This window comes from Pomacea canaliculata, linkage group LG7 (assembly GCF_003073045.1).
Source record: "Pomacea canaliculata isolate SZHN2017 linkage group LG7, ASM307304v1, whole genome shotgun sequence".
Lineage (NCBI taxonomy): Eukaryota > Metazoa > Mollusca > Gastropoda > Architaenioglossa > Ampullariidae > Pomacea > Pomacea canaliculata.
In genome coordinates, this window is record NC_037596.1 from 28,664,189 (window position 1) to 28,684,930 (window position 20,742).

The window sequence follows — 20,742 nt, forward strand, 5'->3', positions numbered from 1 at the left end:
TAAACCACCTACCGCAAGTTAGAAGATGCATAAGTATTTTAACAAGCCGGACAGCTGACAGCCCGTTCTAGTTAACGGACCGGGTGGGCGGGTCGTCTAAGATTTTGTACAATGAGAATGGACACAGTGTGTGATGACAGTTTGAAAATCCTGACGCAACGGTAGCCTGCAGAATGCTTGTTTTCGCCAGGGTAATATATTTTATTTGAATTATTGGATTAATTAGTTCTTAATTATAATAAGAGTGCAAGGCTTTTCCGGTTTATACCCTGTAATTTGTTTAATGGAGAAACAAATACTATAGAAAATTTTATGCTGGTTACTAACTTGATCAATATTCCCTCATCTCTCCTCTCTCTCTTCGGTGGTAGAAAGAATTTTAGCATGATGGTGCGTTGGTTGAATTGACCCAGCTGTCCAGAAGGGTACTTGACCTAGGGTGTGATGGCATCTTTAAGACAACACGAACGATTAGGACACATACCCTCCCTACATCTTCCTACGACCTTAAAATGATTAGGGAGAATTTACACTTTCCTTAGCTTTCTCATTTTTTGCGGCCAATATAGGCTCAGAAACGTTTTTTGTTTTAAACAAAACCTAAGTGGCTAACTTCTTCACAATTACACTTTATGGCGATAGTAAGGACACGTAACAATTAAAGTTAAGCTTGATAAAGCTTGGATTTTTTTAAATCAAAGACTGGTACTTTACGTATCTTATCGGTGGTCGACGACTTGATGGCCAGAAGAACTTAAATGGTTTTAACTGCTCCTTTCATTGCTAGACGGTTTTTAACTTCGCCCACAAATAATTGAGGTCCCCGGCCTTTTCAAGCAAACGCATCCTTCCATGTGTCTACTACTATGGTTTCGGATGACCACTTTTAAATTATTAAATAAATAGAACCTTCCACCAATTCTCGATATACGACCCATTCAGTGGATGGCCAAATAAGCTGTAAATTTTTCATCTACAATATTTTAAGTGAAGACCATGACACCATCTTCTTAAGGTAGAACATACGATGACCAAAAATGTTATTAAATGACAGTCAAGTTATTTTAATTTTATTTTAGTAAGGCATCACCTCATAGGTGACATGTCTTTAGAATTTCTCTACTCAATAGGAGCAAATTCCATGTATCAGCTGCGCATTATGTCGAGATTAATAAAGTATATCACAGCGCAAGCGCTAACATAAACGATAATTTTACACTGTGCAGAAAAGAGAACATGAATAGCATTGTGGTTTTTGTGTTTTTGTTTGTTTGTTAAGGAGAGAGAGAGAATTAATCTGTATATAAAGTTAGAGATAGGACAAAGGGTTAATCAGTGCGTGATTTCCTTCTAAGCTACTTTATTAAAAGACCTTTTTTTCCTGCATACACACAAGTGCAATCCTATGTGACCTCCAAGCACCTATTGGGCGGGGGTCGAGGCGTATTTTACTTGACGAAGTTAAATGCGGGAAGAGACAAGGTTAGAACAATGTTCTCATCACAGGGTTTTTACCAGCACGACTGTTCAAATGTCGAGGACATCGGCATTATTTGCAATAAACGTAAGAATGATTTTTTAAAAATAAATTTAAATTTATTGCTGTGCCCATTGCTTAACCATATACATAAAACCGACAAAAAAGGCCATTATTTAGCGAAAATTTGTAACTAAAGCAAGGTCAGTTAGAAAAAAAAATCCACCATCGATAAAGGAATATTTTTAGAAGAAGCAAGTGGTCAGAGATGCATATGAATGTGTTTATTCATCCTTGTACGGATCTTACTGGAGGCTCCCGGCAACCTTTCAGAAAGATGTGTAAGTTTATGAAAAAAGCAGACCAACTTGCACAGAAAAAAGCAATTTTTTTTTTACACAAAGTCAAAAGAAAACTTCTTTTTTTCTAAGGAAAAAATAATTTTAGTAACTAAACCCAGTACCAATTTACTGAACTAATAAAAACGAATACAAAAAACAAGCAAAAGAACATGTGTGATTATGTGTGACAAAGATACAATTGAAAGAATTATGAGTTTTTTTCCCCAATGACATTCATCGTAACACAAGTCAAAACGTTATAAAATTTTTTATGATTCAGTATATTTTAACATGAAAAACATCTAAGAAATGTACATTATGACATGCTATAGCAAGCAAACCTATCATTAATTTAAAAAAGATATTTTGTTAAAAGTATTATCTTTCGATTGAAAGTTTTTAAACACTAAACTACTTATTTTAACATTTTAATAGCTGGTCAGCTGTCAGTACGCCTTAGTAAACGGAAGACATGTGCAGGTCGACTTGAGGTCTTGTGCGCTCTACAAAGAGAATGTATCGAATAGTGGTTATAACAGCTTGACGAATTAAATTTGAAAATGTGAACCAAGCACAGGTGGTTTCAAGAATGTTGGGCTACAAACAGGTGTTGAGGTTCTCACATTGAAATACATTTTCCTTACGAATACTTAATTTTGTATGTGCACTTTATTATATAGATAACTCATATACAGTAAGACGCTCTGCTAAGCTAAATTCTTTGGTCCCAGGACCCCTTCTTCAATTATTCTAAGTAGGGCCCTAGTTCTTCTCGCCAAATTGAATGGGACCATTGACAGACGATAAATTGAAGGGTCCCCGAACTTTTAATGCGTTTGCCGTTACGCAAATTTTTTGCGTAAAACAGAAGCCCTGCTCTATATAAACAATAAGAATTCAATAATTTAAATGCCATTCAGTTTACAATCTTGACTCTGTTGTTCGTAAAGGAACTTTTTAGCAAAAAGGTATACTTGTTAGATTATAGGAGTTAGTTTAAGAAAAGGAATAATTGTATCCAGCGAAGAATCCCAATGTCATTCTGAATGGTGGCAATACGTGTTCGCCCTATTGTATTTCAATAGTAATTGCCTATATTGGTAAAACTGATGCCAATCCATTAATGTGCACATTTTATGTGTGTTTCTTATTTCTTTCTAAAAAGCTACAGTATTTTATGTCTATAAAAAGCCCTGGCCGATATATATTGCTGTGACCTCTGTGATTTATGGTGTGGGTCAAGGCCGTATTTTACTCGACGACGTGAACTGTCGGGGAACGGAAACAAGCTTGGACCAATGTGCTCACAGAGGGTTTTATGTTCACAACTGCGCACATAGCGAGGACATCGGCATCGTGTGCAATATCTGTAAGGATATAGCTTAAATATGTGTTGTATGTGACTGAATTTCATTCTCATTTCTTTTTTATTTTCATAGAGAAATGAAATCTCACCCGGTAGTACATCTAATTTTAGCTTTACCTACTTATAACACGTCTTTAATAAATAGTGACAGAAGTTAAGGTTGATAAAAATGAAGGAAAATAAAATTTAAAGAAATAAGTGATATGTCAGGGGTAAGGAAGGAACACATAGTAGATGAGAGACTATAAGACCTGAAGATCGACTTAAAAGTGCAAAGTAAACATTACTCCGAATATCGCTTTTGTCTTAGAGATTTTAATTGATGAGAAATTGTCGCTTCATGTTTGAAAGAGCACGATTGCATTGTTAGTCGTCTAATAGCTATATCAAGTCATGTGTGTAATATCGTACAACTACTTGTATATTAATTAAATGTCGTAAGCTAGATTAAACCTATTAAAATACGTTATCCCCATATATATGCTCAAGTCTTCCTTGTCTGCTTTAATTTATTTAAAGGCTTAATTACCCTATAGAAAAAATACACTTTGGATGACAGGTATTGTCAGACTTTACATATTTTATATTTTATTGTTTCTTTTTAACAAAAAATCTAAAAATCTTTTTCTTAAACAGCTGGAAAGCTTGAAGCTCGATTAGTAGGTGGAAGTCAGTCGGCGGGACGCCTTGAAATTCTGTACAATGGAACATGGAATACAGTTTGTGACAATGGCTTCCGAAACGTTGACGCACAGGTTGCTTGCAGGATGCTTGGCTTTGGAAGGTTTAAAACTCGTTTATACCATTTCATGTGTTATTGTTTTGTCGTTATTTGTTTTAATACAAGATTTTAATTTAACTCTTACCGAAACCTTAATTTACAAAATAGGTATTTAAAAGATTAAATAATAGTGATGTACCAAGTTAACAACACGCCAGCATCTGAAAGTTATTATAGTTGCTTTCAGACAGAATAACCAATGAAACTATTGTAAAAATTATTAAGATTAAATTACGTTTTTCAAAAAACAAAATTGAACCGTAATAAAATCTTTGCATACCAACCGTCTAATCATGGGCTCTAGTTTTCATCAACGCATACACAAGGGATGAAACCCAATGACAAGATTTAAAAAAAATGTTTTGATACATAAGAACATGAACAAAATTGGTGGGATTTGTTGTACATATGTTTGTGTGTGGTATTGATATGTTTTTAACTCTCATGCCTATCTAGCTATCGTCTACATACATTTTAAATCCACCGTGTGCAATTAGTCTAATTATTTGTTGCATTGCGTTATCTCTTGCAGCTCAGGTGCTGTGGCTGTGGCCTCTGACACCTTCGGACCGGGTCAAGGCCGTATTTTACTTGACGATGTTAACTGTCTTGGAACCGAAACAGCTTGGAACAATGCTACCATGGCGGCTTTTTTCACCACGACTGTACACATAATGAAGACATCGGAATCAGCTGTGAGACCCGTAAGAATTTTTTTAAAGCAGGAGTTTAGACTTATTGTTATCTCCCATACTCACGATTTGCATAGCCCCATTTTCAGATAAATTTACCACAAAGTTTAAATTTTGAGAATTGTCACAGACAGAAGGATAAAAACTAAGAAGTGATACAAAGATGCCGAAATTTGTAATTCTCGCATCCCACGAGAAAAAGAATTGACTATTGCACATACACGCACACAAAGATACACACAAAAATATTGACACCAATTAGGGTTGTCTCACATAATGAAAACTTTAATGTTAGTGTGGCGAACCATCCAACTTAAAATTGAGTGTAAAAAAAGCAAAGTAACATAAATGTAAAACTTTTTAAAACTGAATTCTAGTGGACATGCTTTTGTCCAATTTACTATAGTTGGTATGTTACAATGTCTTTTTAAAGATTGGTTGTAAGGTTACCTATGGAAACTTAGTAGAGGGAAGGTCAGGAAATAAAGTGTACAGCTTTTGGGAACTAACAATTTATTTTTGCTGCTATTTACTGACAATGTATAACATCAGTTCTCTACCATTATTTATTGTTCTCGCGGTCTATAGAGATCCTGTACTTACCCCGAAGCACGCTTAGTGAGCGGAAGGAGTTTGGAGGGGCGTTTTGGAAATTTATGTACAAGTGGAGAATGGAGCACAGTGTGTGGTGATCAATTTGGAACAGAAGAAGCCCAAGTGACCTGCAGGATGCTTGGCTATCGCAGGTAATCTGTGTAACCCTTAAATTTTACATAACGGTTAAAAACACTATTACAAGGAGATTTGGGTTTAATGATGTTAATCTCCAGTGCTTAGGTGTAAATTATACAACGAATTTTAAATGAATAAAAAACTATTTTTGAATTGTGTGACAATATTTTGTTCATTAGTCGCCAAACAATGTAAGTTTAAAATAAATGCACTTACATAAAAGTGGCATGTCAAGGTAATGTAGCTGATATAGTTGACCTTTTTTGTAAACTTGTATAATTAATAAACAATAAGGTGTAAATATAATAGTAAGCTCAAAAAGAAACTAAGACATTTTTCAAGTATCACTTTTATCTTGACATAAAGTCTATTAGCCACTAGTAACTAGGCCTCTTTGTCCGCCTTCCGACGATCTGAGACAAACATGCTTACCTGTCGAGTGAGCCTAATGCTTTCGACAAAATAAAAACAGCAACATAATGATATTGACAGTTCTTAATTTTACACCCATAATGCCTACATATTTAGTCATATTAATTGTATTCTACTTGCTTTTACTTGCACATTTAGAAAAATGATGCAAAAGTATATTGACAAAAAGTTGCAATCAAAGGTTCTTGGTTACCAGAATTTTTGACAAATATTGTTAAGATACTTTCTACTGTATCTGTAACAGTTCAAAAGCAGTATCAGCTAGCTCCTCTGTGTATGGAGCAGGCCAAGGAAGTATCATACTCGACGATCTAAACTGCCGGGGTACAGAGGACAATCTAATACAATGCTCCCATGCTGGACTTTACAGACACAACTGCCAACACAGCAAGGACATAGGTGTCATGTGTATCAACAGTGAGTTGTGTCTCCAACTTTCTTGTGACAGTAAAAACGTGGTATAATTATGGAGTTGCTAGTAGAGGTTTTATGTTTCAAAATGTGATCATGTTTGTCGTTCATCCTATTTCTCAATGCATCCTCTATTCTCGAAACATAGCAATCTCATCCATAATACGTTCATGTGAACTTTTCCTAAGATGCTTCATGGGTACGATTAACGGGAACATGGCGCACCAGCCTACTCATGGGTCGCCCCGACATTCTGATTAATGGCGAATGGAGCATGTTGTGTGACATCAGCGTGACAACGGCAGCAGTTATTTGCAGACATCTCGGCTATCCATCGTGAGATATTTTAATATGTCAATCATTTTTAGCCTCAAGTTAGCAAGTAAAAAAATAGTATAAATTACTCGTTAAGCCCCTACCAGCAAAAGAAAGAAAATTTTTAAAATGCATACAAATTAAAGTTGTATGTTATTTCCTTCACGAAATTTATAACCATACACTGTAGCAGTTAAAATATGATGAGCTAAAAAGTTCTTAGTTTAGACGTAGTTCAGGTAACAGACATTTACACTATCGTAATTATGTATTCAAATCAGATATGACCTGAAAGGTGTTGGTGATAAAATGTCCTCTCATTATGGAAAGCGAAAGATGAGAGGTTGTAGTACACGATGCAACAGAACACTAAGTTCATGATCACAACTTATACCAATCTCTCTCTCTCTCTGCATATATATATATATGAATCGGCATATTTAGTAAAAAAAAAAGATCCTGCATTTTGTTACACTTACTACTAGAACGGTAGCAAAGGTTGTTGATGCTTCGACATTTGGACCTCTGCAAGGCCGATTCCTTAACGCCGTATTAAACTGCGTTGGTAATGAGACAAACATCTTTAGCTGCTTGACTTACGTCTATGGCTACATCAACAACTGTCCTACACGGCAAGGTGTTGGTGTCATCTGCAGTAACAGTAAGACATTATTTCTTGAAGCATCTTTTTATCTTCAATTTTTCTTTTACATTCAAAACATATTTTTTAACAGATTCTTAGAATTTCCTTCACAAAATATCTACAATTGTGAAGAAATTCATATGCATTATCTAAAAGTAAAAAAGTAAAACCTTCAGATATGGATATCTCTTTTATGATCAATTTACAGTAGTTGACAACCAGCATATATATAATATATCCACACACGCAAGCATACACCAATACCAATCGTCAGCATCATAATACAGACATCGTTTCCAACAAACAAAGAATTAAAGATGTATGACTTTCTTTGTGTTACAGCAAACCATTTCCTTTACATTGTAATAGCAGCTAATTCAGCAGCCAATAGTTATCCCCTAATAGAAGGAACAAGTATAATTCTGAAGTGCGAGGGAACCGAACGTGATCAGATGATAACAAACTTCACCTGGCCAGAGACTGCAGGTGGCCGTCCTTTCGGGGAATACCTGACCTTTGACAACGTGACGAGAGAACATAATGGAAGACAGGTGCAATGTGAAGGCAGCTATCTCTCCAGTGGAGTCAGACATTCTACAGTCAGTGAAATCCTAGTGTTGCAGGCTTACTGTAAGTTTGTGTCGTGATTGTTGCTAGAAAGCTTTTTTTCTTATAATTCTAGTATGCATGATGAATTGAAGTCAGTCATTATAACGTGACTAATGTTCCTAAAAAATGTTAATACGCTACATCCCAATGTAAATTTAATTTGTTAGTATGCTTTGTGACAATAATAGGTAAAGGATCAACGATATATTTGGTATATTATCCTTTGTTTCAGATCATCCTTTCATCAGCGTAACATTTCATGATAATGAATGTGAACCTGTCAACGGCTTTCCAAATCACTGCGCGATTACCGAGGGACACAATTTTACACTCCGATGTGAAGCTGACAGCAACCCTCCTCCTGCTTCCATCACGTGGTCTGGAAAAGTTAGCAGCAGTACCAAACATATGTCGATCGTATCAGCCAACAGATCACAACACGGTGGAGAATACATGTACTGTTGTCACACAGTCTGGTACTAATGACACACGTCTTCCTCTGACATCGTCGCATCGACTCACTGTCGTCATCAAATGTAATAGAATATTTTAAACTGTTATTGAGTACCAGTTCAATAAATCTTATTAATAAAATTTCATAATCATCTTTTTATCAAATATTAGTGTTTTTTTGATAAAATGGGGTTTTTACATTCTTTCTTTTTTTAATTTTGTTACTCTAGACCCATCGACTGTGCTGAGGTTTCGGTTCAATGGCGAGGACAACAAGACAGTCATTGTTGCTGAGAACTCCAGAGTGGACTTATTGTGTCAGGCTGACGGAAGACCCACACCTCAGATGTCACTTGTTAGCATCAAAGACAACAACCTCGTGTTGAACTCAACGTCTCCAGGTGACATACAGGTGATGGAAAGCACAGAAGAACTAAGCTACACAATGAATCAAATTCAGTGTCAACACGCGGGGGATTACAGGTGTGAAGTGAACAACGGTATTGGACATGACAGTCATACTGTAAAACTTCTTGTCTTGTGTAAGTCTGTATTTCTTTTATTCTTTCTTTCTGTTCTTATAAAATTTCGCATAAAAACATGTTTTAAATAATACAGTGCTATTGGCGATGACATAACAAGCTAACAAACAATGTTTTTCATCTCATAATTGTCAAAATTTACATCATCAACCTTATACATTGTATCATTGGATCGTTTGATGCATTCCATTTGTATGTGATTATACTGAAATACAATTTTAAAACTGTTTTTTGGTATCGTGTGTAGGTGCTCCGAGAAGAAATGAGTCTCAAGAGCAGGTTCATTTGCTGGATGTCGGAATTCCTGATGCTTCGCTCACACTTGAAATGACTGCGTACCCAACACCTTACGTAGCGGATGTAATGTACCTTGGAGAGGTTTCAAATGACAGAAGCAAGGGCGTTACGGTTGAGAACACGTTAAATGTCACGTGCCATGCCAGCACCAGTTCACCTTCCCTTGTTACCTGTTATGTCTCTATAGTCAATCTGACACAGGTTACTGAAGGCTTTTATACGATTGTCTTCAAGAACAGCATTGGAGAGTTGGACATTATGATTAAAATAGGGCGAGAAGGTGAGACAACGCACGACAGTCTTTTTCAAAATAGATTTTGTGATTGTCTTTGATATGTATATAATTTCCCAAAACGGTTGATGTTTTGCACATTTAATTTGATGTACATGTCTCCAAAACTATAAAATAAAGTTTATACCAAATATAAAGTCATGTTATGTTTCGACAAAACCTCCTTTCTTTCACACTACTTATAATTCTTTTATATATAGTTGACTGTTTAACGAAAACAACATGTGGTAACTCAGTGACAGGGACCAAGGATCAAACATCTTCCCTTCCAGTAGGAGCAATCGCTGGTGGAAGTGGTGCTGCAGTAGTCGTTGTTCTGGCTATCATCGTCGTTGCTGTTGTAACTCGGCGTTATAAACTAAGAGGTATGCAAATTATTGACTCATATTCTTTGCTTTGAGTGCATTTGTCAAATTTGCTTGAATGCCAGCTTTAAAGGGTAAAAATGTTATTTAAAGTACAAAATAACGAGAAGTAAAACTATTCTAGAATTATATACCTAATAAAATGCTTGCTGACAGAAAATATACTTTTTTCTCTGGATAAAACGAATTCTTTGTTAGTTACAGTACTTTTATATCATTAACGATGCCCTACTTTTTACAGAGCCCGACAGTCTTTATGACAGTCCGGACACAAGGCAACATTGCGAGTCTCACTACGGACCTTCAATGAAGAGAGGAATGACTAATGAGGTGTTTACAATGAGCGATGCAGTTAGCACTGAGCCTGGTGAGTATCCACTGGATACACATTTGTTTAAATCATTTTCTGTCGTTTGCAGATTAATGCGATAAATGTTTAACCTTAAAGAATCATATCCCTAAAGGATGTTTATAAGGCATAAAAAAATTAAAACAAACTTTTTTAATTCCTTGCGTATTTTCTTTGGACATCTTTCTTTTAGCTAAGTTACTGAATTATGTTGACTGAGGTAAAATATATATTAATCTCAATAACTAGCTTCGAATTAAAATGTTTAAATCGTAAATACATGCTTCTGTTTTACATACATTCAATTATGGTTTCAGAAAGAGCTGGATGTTGGAATATATGAAAATGTGACAGGGCACGCAAAAAATGCGTACAGTACGCATTAAAAGTTCAGAGACCCTTCAATTTTCGTCATGAAATTTGGCGAAGAACAGGGACCGCTTAAATCTGAAGAAAGGGTGGACCCCAAATTTAAGCCTTAGGACTTTGTCTATAAATAACAGAATCTAAAGCGCCTAAAAAGATTTTTTTAAGATAAACCTTTGACTGTCTGCACCTGAAAATTGTTGAGCTTTATTGTCGATAACAACAGTTGATTTCTGGACTGAGTCAAAAGAAAAAAAATTAGCAGGAGTCAATTTCTTATAATAAGGTTTATAAAATTAAAGTTAAAAATACAATATTAACAGTTGATATCCTTTTTAACTTACTTCTCATTCTTACTATAGCTAAGTAAGGCTAATAAGAAGCACACAAACTTACCTGGATTTATTTATCTTTATTTAAAATTTTTTATATTAAAGAAACAATACGGAATAACAACAGTATCTACCAGTTTTAAATGTGTCTTCGATTAATCCTGCCTAGACCTTGACAACTTTGGCGAAACCCCAAACTACGAATAACATTTCTATTTTATATTTGTTGATACATATGGTTACTGATTGGCTGAAAGGATTCTTAACTGATTCTTCTGAAAAAAAGCCTTGTAGCACACTTTGCATTCATCTTTCAGAGTAAAATGTTTCCGGAAACAATACTAAAATGAATAAATCAAGGACGTTTATACCAATGGTAGATACGTATAAGTATGTAACTAATATGTCATTTTATATTTGCCACTACATGTATTTGAATTTGAAACTTAATAAAGAAAATAAGCAATTGAGTCTTTTAAATGTTTTAAAGTGTTCTTGCTGCAGTCTCAGGAGCACGTGAGATATTTTAAGAGAATACTTACAATAAATTGCACATGGCACCAGTCACTAGACAATTTAATACTCACCTTGGTGGACAACACGTCCCCAGCCGCATCTTGCGATAGCGATATAGCTTTTGCATAAAACAAAAAAAGAAGTAATATACTTTTAGGCTAAATAGGCGTTTCAAAGGATTCTTTGCATCGGGTCTAAGATCTCTTCTTTCGCCTAGGCACTCCAACCCCTATCTTTTACGAAGGCAATGAACGATTGATTCCCGATCAAAGGCCATCCGGAAACTGCTTTAAAATACACAATTAAGACAATGGCGATTACATTCATGTTGCCTCAATGTATTAAGGTTACTGTAGCTCAGCCACTTTTAAAGTCTGGTGTTCGAATACATTTTGCTTCTGTGCACTGTAAGAAAGAATCATTATGTGCAGAAATAAATGACACTCGTGTTAGCCCTCCTGTCTCGTTAACGACCTTTCCGAATTAGTAAGCCCGTAAATCAACCGACAGAAATCAGATTGTGTCTTTTCAAAGAAAAACTGATGCAAGTGTTTTAGATTAAAACAAAATAATATAACTGTTAAAACAGACAGTACTGTAATAAACATCCACATGCACGCGCACACACACACATCGCATGGTAGAACCTCAGGTACTCTTACTTGACCTCCTCTCCGGTGACAGTCCTTCCCTTGCACCGTGTTAATAAGTACATCCTTGTTAGCAGTTAATTTCTGCGAAATCCAATATTCAGCGAAGGTCACAGAAAGTGGTAAGCCAATGGAACATGCCTTTTTTTCCCTAAACATAAAGTGAGTTTAAAGCCTGCAAGTGTTCTTTACACCTGTAGCAGTAGTATTAAAGTGGGGACAAAATGGTCTGAGGGCAAAGAAACACGAATAGTGTCCAAGGGGTTTGAACACCGTTTAATAATCTTTGGAAATACATGTATAATAAAAACACTGACCAGTAAGAAGAATAATTTTTAATTAAAATTAGAAAAAATAAATAAACTGCATTTTATTTGTAATGACCTGACATATTAAAAACGCATTTTATTTAAACATGTGGTCTAAATAAACCGTAGAATGTACCTGATGTTATGCAACGGCTTTTGATCTTCTAAGGGAAGAAACTGTTGGTACATGCACGAACATGTTCTATTGAAGACTGCCTCCCTTTGAAAGCTGCAAAATGTCAACCGATTAGATGTAAAATAATTCTTTTGATTGTTGCGGCCCTCTGCTCCTCGAGGAGTAAGAATGACTAAACTAATGCTTTTAATGATTAATGATTAATGACTGATGATCATCATGATGATGATGGTGATGGTGATGATGGTGGTGATGATGATGATGATGTATTTTTTGTGCTTTTAAAAAAGGTATTGTTCTTCCTCAAAGATTTTAAAGTTAGCGCTAAAAGAAATCAATTTAAACATGCGTTTTATTATTATAATAATAATTATATTTTTTATTATTATTATATGATATGCATTACTGGCTAAACATACTGGTATTGTGCGTAGCTTTAAATGCATCAGTATATTTTTACTTCCGTAAACAAACCAATTTAAAAGTAGAGAGAATTCGTGGAAAATGTAAAGTACGTTCTTGAAACGAGGACCAAGTGAATAGCCTGGTACCATGAACCATTATACACCACTGAAAATATTTAAGGGTCAAGTTTTGACTCTGACCCTTGTTGAACATTGGGATTGAAGTGTTATGACAGTGTTGTGTACATCAATCGGATAGAGACAAAACATTAGTTTCTTTAACTTTACCAGAATGCTTTATTCTGTAGTTACATGAAGGAAATTTTGTAAGTATAGACATTTAAAATAACCATTCAAGATTCGTTTGACACTCGTTAATTGGAATAAGCACACATCAAATCGTTTGACGAAAATCTAGGTAATCATCCAAGCAGAATTATAAGAAAATAGTTTTATAAATAGAGATATAGATAATTCGTGGAACTAGAAAAAAATTACTGCTAGTTTCAGAGGCTGACTTCAATGCTGACATTAAACTTTAAGCGACAGAGAAATCCCTTTGCGGAAAGAAGTTAACATGTTACAAAAAAATATTCAGACGATATAAACAAGCATAAAGTTCTAAACAAACATGCATTTTATTCCTCATACACATGAATTCAAAACTTATTAATCTATAAGCGTATAGGATTAAAATATCCGCATTGCCAAAAGAAGCTTTGATATGTATAAGGACAGTCATTCATTATAATTTTATAATGTCTACCACAGCAAGCTAATGTCTTTCAGGTTTTTTTAACGAGAATTTTGCTTTGTTTGGATTTTCATACAAACGCTACCACTAAGTTGTTTGTTAACCACATCATGATTGGCTATGATTCTACAGCCATTGTTACTTTGAGGAAGTACTTGAAAAAACTGTTTTCGAATTCGCAACCTGACTGGTTTTTGAATCTGTCGTCTAACTTCATCGCTGTTGTCCGTCGTAGAGACATTTCTGTGTTGCGGTTACAGCCTCAACCACATCATGGAAGTGAAGTTGCTTATGGTGAGACATATACTGATTATCCATCCTTATTTTTCATAAGCAGCTTGACAGTTTTTGTAATGCATGTGTGTTTATTTACGTGTTTGTGGTCAAATGAAACGCTTTGCATAGATATAGTTTTACAATATGATAACATATTTAACTTCCTAGCCACCATTGATTTAGTATATTTACGAGAGATGCTGTTTTGTTTTGTTAAGCATCATGTTTTATTTATACTATAAACTTCTAATCATTAGCACTAATAGAAAAAAAAGTCTTTTGCTGTACAAAATGTTTTTCTATTAGAAAAATTTCTGGGCATGTCTTTCATTGTCAAACAAACAATAACTACAATCTCTTTATAAAAGGCTTGAAAAATGAAGGTTCTGGTAGTTTAACAGTCTGGTTATATACGTGTAAGTAAAAGATTAATTTTTTGAAAAAAAAAAGTATTAAAATAAAGTCACTTGACAAAATTTGTTGGTGGATGATGTTAGCTAATTTTATTAGCTTGGTAATATAGCAACATTAACTGTCAAAATAGTAACATTAATTTCGGAGATGCTATGGACTATGGCTTTAAAACCAAATTAGAAATACGTGTTCATGTTTATTGACGCAGTCTTTATAAAGACCTCCAACAAAAAATTGCTAGAAAGGTCCCGTAGGGATTCTGAACCCAGGGGTTCAAGACATAAACAAAACGATATTTCAAACAAACAATCTCTTTGTTCTACAATTGTGATTTTTACAGGGTTTTCTATTCTCACTGATGGTGTCCGTCGCTCTGGCTTACAGCGATCAAAAGTATGTACACAAGTACAACTCTCATTACAAACTGCGCATACATACACACACGCTTGTGAACTTACACTCTCTCAATCCTTGTTTAATGTGAAATAGAGGTTGTTTTCAATTTTAAATGCATAAGTAGTTTCTTTGTTATTTATTCAGAGATTGTAGATGTAGAGGGGCTGCACTCCTTCTTTGTCCTTACATGTTAAGTAAAGTTGCGTCCCTTTTGAATGGTAATGCTACCAAAGAGCAGCCTCTCTAAATAGTTTCATTAAATATAGTTAATACATAATAGTCATTTGAACCACATTATCGTTGTAATATAACAAATATTAACAATAATACATCTCAAGTATTTCGTTTATACTTCAATACATTTATTCTGACCATGTGATCATTACTTGTTCTAGTTTTGAACCTGGACAGGTGTCCGTTCTGGATTCAGAGCATTCTAACCTCACACAAGAACAAAAAGATGCGAAGTTTGGCAGAGAACAACCATCGGAGGATATAGGTAAGCAATTATATGAAAAATAAACCCGATAAAAATGAGATCAAACGGAAACACATACAAAAACAAACGATGCTGTGATTTATTCTTCAAGCATACACAACTACCTACATCATGTTCACACTCCAAAAAAGTAAAAGCAACCGCAGACGACACAGTCCACCACAACCACCAACACAACATAATATTTAAAAGCAGTTTTTGCGTGTTCAGACTGTTTCAAACCAACTAAACTCTGATATATGTCTACTCTACACAGCAGTCTTATTATACAAAGGTGTCTATTTACAGGACAAGATCCTTCAAGCAACCGATTGCCTTCCAACTGTCCTGATCATGAAGTGAAACCTCCATGTCCAGGAGTAGACTACGCTCTTTACGGTTTTAATAGTCTAAAGGGATCACCACTAGCATCAGGTGTTGATCCTGGATTTACTCTTCCAATATTCAATGCTGAATATAACTCAGGCTCTGTAACCCCCGACTGTCGTTACACAATGCCTCATGGTGTAGTTCTTGCACCTGACATATCATGTGTACCCTCCTTCAGGTCAGAGGTCGTTCAGACGCCGTACGACTTGACCAAGTTCATGGGTCGAACAGCAAGACTTGATGATGGTGGTTGGGGACCTCCATTTGTTGCCAGCCTTTCCTTTCAGGAAACCGTTGCTGAGCTTAGACAGAAAGTCTTTATCATGTCAACAGCATCCTGCAGCGCATATCGTGTTTCACGTCTGCAACTGGAACCGCCGGCTTTTCATTCAATGTTCCTTGAGTGGATCCTAAGACTTAATAATACAAGTGATGAGAACACCTACCTGGAGTTCCTTGACACATACGGCACACACTTTGTGTCGCAAGCACGTCTTGGAGCCTCGCTAACAATGGTGCACAAAATGGAAAACAACATTTACATGCAGCATGAAGAAGATGAATTTACGGCTGCTGCAAGCTATTCCTCCATTGCACTCCTAGGGCACACCGAGACCTTGACCCCCGATCAAAAGAAAAAAACAGACGAGTTTCTAAATAAGGTAGAAACAATACCGATTGGTGTTGGAGTCTCTCCCCCTTCTGGAGCTAACAGCTTGTCGTGGCTCACAGCAGTTAAGGCTGACCCTATTGCCATCAACTATGACCTAACTTCAATTGATACCTTGTTTTCAGAAAGGTTCATGGGTGGATCGAGTCCTTTACAAAGCTTTTCAATTGACTACGTGACAATCAAAAGTCAAATCATAAGTATTAAGGAAAGATATTGTCCATCTTTAAAACAAAGAGGTCAACTTTCTGACTGTGAAGATCCAACGCCTGGATTTAGTCTGCGTAGTACGAGGTTAGTAGGTGATGCCGAGCTAAAAGCTACTGTGTCTACTGAACAGTGCATGGAAGAATGCTCTAGACGTCCAAGATGTGTTGCCCTCAGCTTTTGTTCTTATTGTCAGAGCAACGAGAATGGACCAAATTTTGTCAACTATTCGAAGAGAATAACATACGCAGCGTTGCAAAGGACTCACGATGGCAAACTACCATCTTGCTAAACAGAATACACACACTGTTGAATTTAAAGAATATGACTGCTATTACTGATCTCACATCTGAGAGTCGCATTGTATCTACGAGGTACGGTTGTTATACCTCTTGTCTCGATCACGACTTGTGTCTTGCCTTCACACTCTACAACACCAATGGGACAACTCTCAAGTGCACATGCCACAAAGGGTCACTTCTATCCTTGAACAAGGAACCGAGTTCAGACCTGTATTTCATTTCTCCACGCGCAAAGAGCATTTTGAGAGATGAGAAAAAGACATCCCTTGCACCATCCTTCTTTTTAAAGGACTGGCTCGTGGCAGACTGCACCAGCGATAACGACTGTCCTCAGAAGAACGTTGTGTGCTTTAAAGACAGATGCCTTTGTCTACCAGGTTTCTTTTTTTCAACACGTGATAACACTTGTATTGCAAGTGAGTATAAATTTATCTTCTGATTCTGCAAAACACAAAACCACACATTTTTTATAAAACTAGAAATTAGGAAATGGCTTGTTTCAAAACTCCGCCATTGTTAAAGACAAGAAAAAGCAAATAGTTAATGACAGTTTTATGTTTTCAAACATTTGTACTAAAATGAAAATACCTGTTGACGCATTACAGAAAACATGCTTAGATAGATCACTTTAGTTTCTTTTTTATAATTTTTATCAGCATGCAGCACAGCCGACCTACAGAATACCTTCATGGAGTATCCGGAGAGCGGAATAAGGGGACATAACATCGCTGTACTGGATGGACTGACTATAGAAACGTGCAAGAAACTTTGTATCACGACTAACAGCTGTCTAACAGTTGATTTTAGAGGTGTGTAACAAACAGTTCGACAATCAAGTTTGTGCAGAATTTTGTGTATTGATATTACATAAAAATAGCATATCCAAATTTAACTTAAAACAATAAATTTTAATGCAAACTTCAAAAAAGATTACATCTTCATTATTTTTTAATAATTGTTTATTGTTGGGAAATAATCTTTATATTAAGTGAGAATATTTTTCAGGTTTTTTTGTAGAACTTTGCTAAAGCCTGTCATGCATGATGATTTAGATGTCTTTAAGTAAGAGAAAATAATAATTAAGATATCCTCTTTAGAACTTGACAGTTGCTGAAGCCGATTGGTTCTTTCTTTCAATACTGCCAATCATTTTTGCTTCATCAAAAATTATTAAATTACATGTGCATACAGGAAAAATTGTCTAAAAAGTCACAATCAGCCCCAGTTAGCATGCAGTAATTTTTATTTGTGATTCACACGCCAGCCAAGGGAGGGCGCTGCCTGCTGCATGACGTCACATCGCTAACAGCCCAGGTAGCCTGGTATCCTCACACCAGTAGAGGCTGGACCCACTACCAGAGAACCTGCATGGACTCTTCAGACTCGTATCCTGGACCACTGTGGTACAACTCACCGTGTCGCAACAAAGTAGACTGTCCTGACCCCAACAGCTGGTGTCTGTTGGGAAGATGTGGATGCGTGGCTGGCTTTTCTTTGGACATAAATGACATGTCATGTGGTTTAGGTAAGCACAGTTTTAGCTAACTAGTTTGAAAGATTATGAATATCAACTTAACGTGTCTTTGTTAGCCAAAGACGCAAGACTTATTTTTTTTTAAATGCATTGGGTTTGTAGTTTTTTTTTTTTTTAAATGTACTTTTATTATGACACGTTGGTGTGAAAATTAGTCATTGTGGTCACTATTATTATCAATATCATACACAATGAAGTCGTGTAGCAAGGGACAGCTTCGGTCCTACACTTATTATTTGGCGTTTGATACTTTTAATTGGTTTATTATAAATAATAATAATAAACGATTACCAGTGAAATTAAATTTTTTTAAAAAGTTATTTCTGTCTTAAACATTCTCTAAAATAATCGCGCATTATATATTTGTTACGATGTAAAAGAATCCTGCCGTGACTGGCAGAGGAGAGGTGTAAAGTCTGGTGTATACAGTGTCATTACGGCGGGTATCTCGACAAAAGTTTGGTGTGACATGGACCACGGTGGCGGATGGTTGGTACGTTGTTTGCAAAACCAGATGTATCTACAACTACTGCATTCACACTGTTGTAATGCGCCTAACAACGATTTTATCTAGTATATAACATTAAATGTTTTTGTGTAATTGTTATTTGCTCATTTGTTCGGTTGCAGACGTGCCCTTTGTCGTACTATGTTTACCTTTTTTTAGAGACATTCAAACCATCGCTGAAGTTCCTCATTTATGATAACACATGAAACTACAGTAGAAACAGTAGGTTAAGTATTTATGAAAGGTCTACAACGCTGAGTACAGACCCAAGTTTTCTAAAAATATATCACGGTAGGTTTTCCAAAGACGTCTTGACGGTTCGGTAGACTTTTACCGGAAGTGGACGGACTATGAGCAAGGTTTTGGTGACGTCACCGGAGAGTTTTGGCTTGGTAAGAGAGATATCTCTTTCGATTTCCAAAGATATCACATTTCATCACATTTTTGTAAATTTATCCTGTGTGTATTTTAAGGCAGTGTATTTGTGGTAATAAATCACATTGCTTGCGTTCTTCAAAAAGGTGCAGTATTTTAGTATTTCGTATGTCTGTCAGGATTATACAAGATTCACAAACTTACACAAGGCAGACCTCATCGACTCCGTGTTGACCTCATGGAGGTGAGTGGAGAACGTCACTATGCTGAGTACTCGGCATTCAATGTGGGCGGTCCTGATACAAAATACCGACTCCAGGTCTCTGGTTATTCAGGTGACGCAGGTAAGTATAGGATGATTATTACACCTGGCTTAGTCTTATGATATACGTAAATCTGTGCTGATTATTGTATAGACACATTTTTAAAACAGGCACTGTCACAATGGGAATTCGGCAATTTAAACTCGACATAAGCTACGCGATGTAGTAGCCAGGTGACACACACACACACAGCTGTCAGTGTTATATTGAACTTAGCTGTGCAAATGTTCAGGATGAATAAAGATAGCTAATGTGCTGTACAATAATTTATAACAAGTAAAAACAATTTAACACCTACATTTATTCGGGCTTGAGGACACATACAGTTTACAACATTAATTTTGTTCTTCATTATTCAGCTTGTAACTTATACACGTACCTTGAAAACTTACACTCGTAATTTTTTATTAAAGATCAGGTTGATCAGACTAAGCTGGTTTCACGCGTAACATGTTAATAAGTGAAAATACTTTAGTGAATAATTCGTGGATAGATTATTGATTGTCGATATTTTAAAGTTACAGTTCTCTTTAACGTTTTTATCTGCCAGATGCTATGAGAATTTTTTGTTATCCTTTTGTTGATTCTATAGGTGACAGCCTAAAAGTACATAACAACCAAGGTTTCACCACACACGACCAAGACAATGACAATTACACTACCGCTAACTGCGCGGTATATTACCACGGCGCCTGGTGGTACAGAAATTGTCACGACTCCAACCTCAACGGACGTTACAAGCATGACGGGGCCGTTGGTTATGACGGCATTGCATGGTATTATGCCAATAATGATAACAGAGGCTTCATTTTCTCGGAGATGAAATTCAAAGCAGTGTGACATTGCATAAACTCTCTTTAACCCAAGCTTAGTATACTGGGTGCTTGATGCTGATGTTGTGGTGACATAACTCTAGCGTGACCTGTGTAGCTCTTGATTTTCTCCCAGGATACCAATATGTTATTCTCAATGATTAAAACAACTCTATTTTCCCTTTCTGTGGGTCTTACGGAAATTTTTGTGCCTACGTGTGTATCTGTATGCAAAACCCATTGCTATACTCTAACTACAAATCAAATATTTACGAATATATGTCTATTATATATATTGTCTTTCTAATTCCTAGACAAGGCAGATATGATCAAGGTGTAAATACCATTAGGCGCTGAAGGTGGTTGATTTCGTGCTTTACCGGTGAACTAAATAGCCTTGGCCTTTCTTCTGTTGTCTGAAAGTCTTCCTGCTTTTAGCATAATTTCACATTTAGTCATCAACGGACATATTGCATTATTTAATACTAGAATTA

The 20,742-nt window shown here is 36.0% G+C and overlaps 2 protein-coding genes across 2 annotated transcripts in view; both read left to right on the plus strand.

The window, feature by feature from the left end:
* LOC112567593 (deleted in malignant brain tumors 1 protein-like) overlaps window positions 1-10,119 on the plus strand; it is a 12,825-nt gene extending 2,706 nt beyond the window's left edge. Inside the window, exons 3-15 of the mRNA XM_025244289.1 lie at window positions 3,010-3,187; window positions 3,821-3,968; window positions 4,498-4,669; window positions 5,246-5,403; window positions 6,066-6,238; window positions 6,421-6,568; window positions 7,033-7,208; window positions 7,533-7,820; window positions 8,032-8,335; window positions 8,483-8,794; window positions 9,042-9,371; window positions 9,620-9,748; window positions 9,990-10,119. Of these exons, the coding sequence (XP_025100074.1) occupies window positions 3,010-3,187; window positions 3,821-3,968; window positions 4,498-4,669; window positions 5,246-5,403; window positions 6,066-6,238; window positions 6,421-6,568; window positions 7,033-7,208; window positions 7,533-7,820; window positions 8,032-8,282 (1,692 nt within the window). The 3' untranslated portion in view covers window positions 8,283-8,335; window positions 8,483-8,794; window positions 9,042-9,371; window positions 9,620-9,748; window positions 9,990-10,119. The remainder of the gene's footprint in view (window positions 1-3,009; window positions 3,188-3,820; window positions 3,969-4,497; window positions 4,670-5,245; window positions 5,404-6,065; window positions 6,239-6,420; window positions 6,569-7,032; window positions 7,209-7,532; window positions 7,821-8,031; window positions 8,336-8,482; window positions 8,795-9,041; window positions 9,372-9,619; window positions 9,749-9,989) is intronic.
* A 4,464-nt stretch (window positions 10,120-14,583) lies between these two features.
* Window positions 14,584-20,276, plus strand: LOC112567595 (fibrinogen gamma chain-like). The gene is made up of 9 exons (XM_025244290.1): window positions 14,584-14,646; window positions 15,045-15,148; window positions 15,437-17,112; window positions 17,353-17,505; window positions 17,961-18,221; window positions 18,611-18,723; window positions 19,034-19,130; window positions 19,293-19,457; window positions 20,029-20,276. Exons 3-9 carry the CDS (start codon window positions 16,557-16,559, stop codon window positions 20,274-20,276), a joined length of 1,593 nt encoding a protein of 530 aa, XP_025100075.1. The 5' UTR covers window positions 14,584-14,646; window positions 15,045-15,148; window positions 15,437-16,556.
* The last annotated feature ends 466 nt before the right edge of the window (window positions 20,277-20,742 follow it).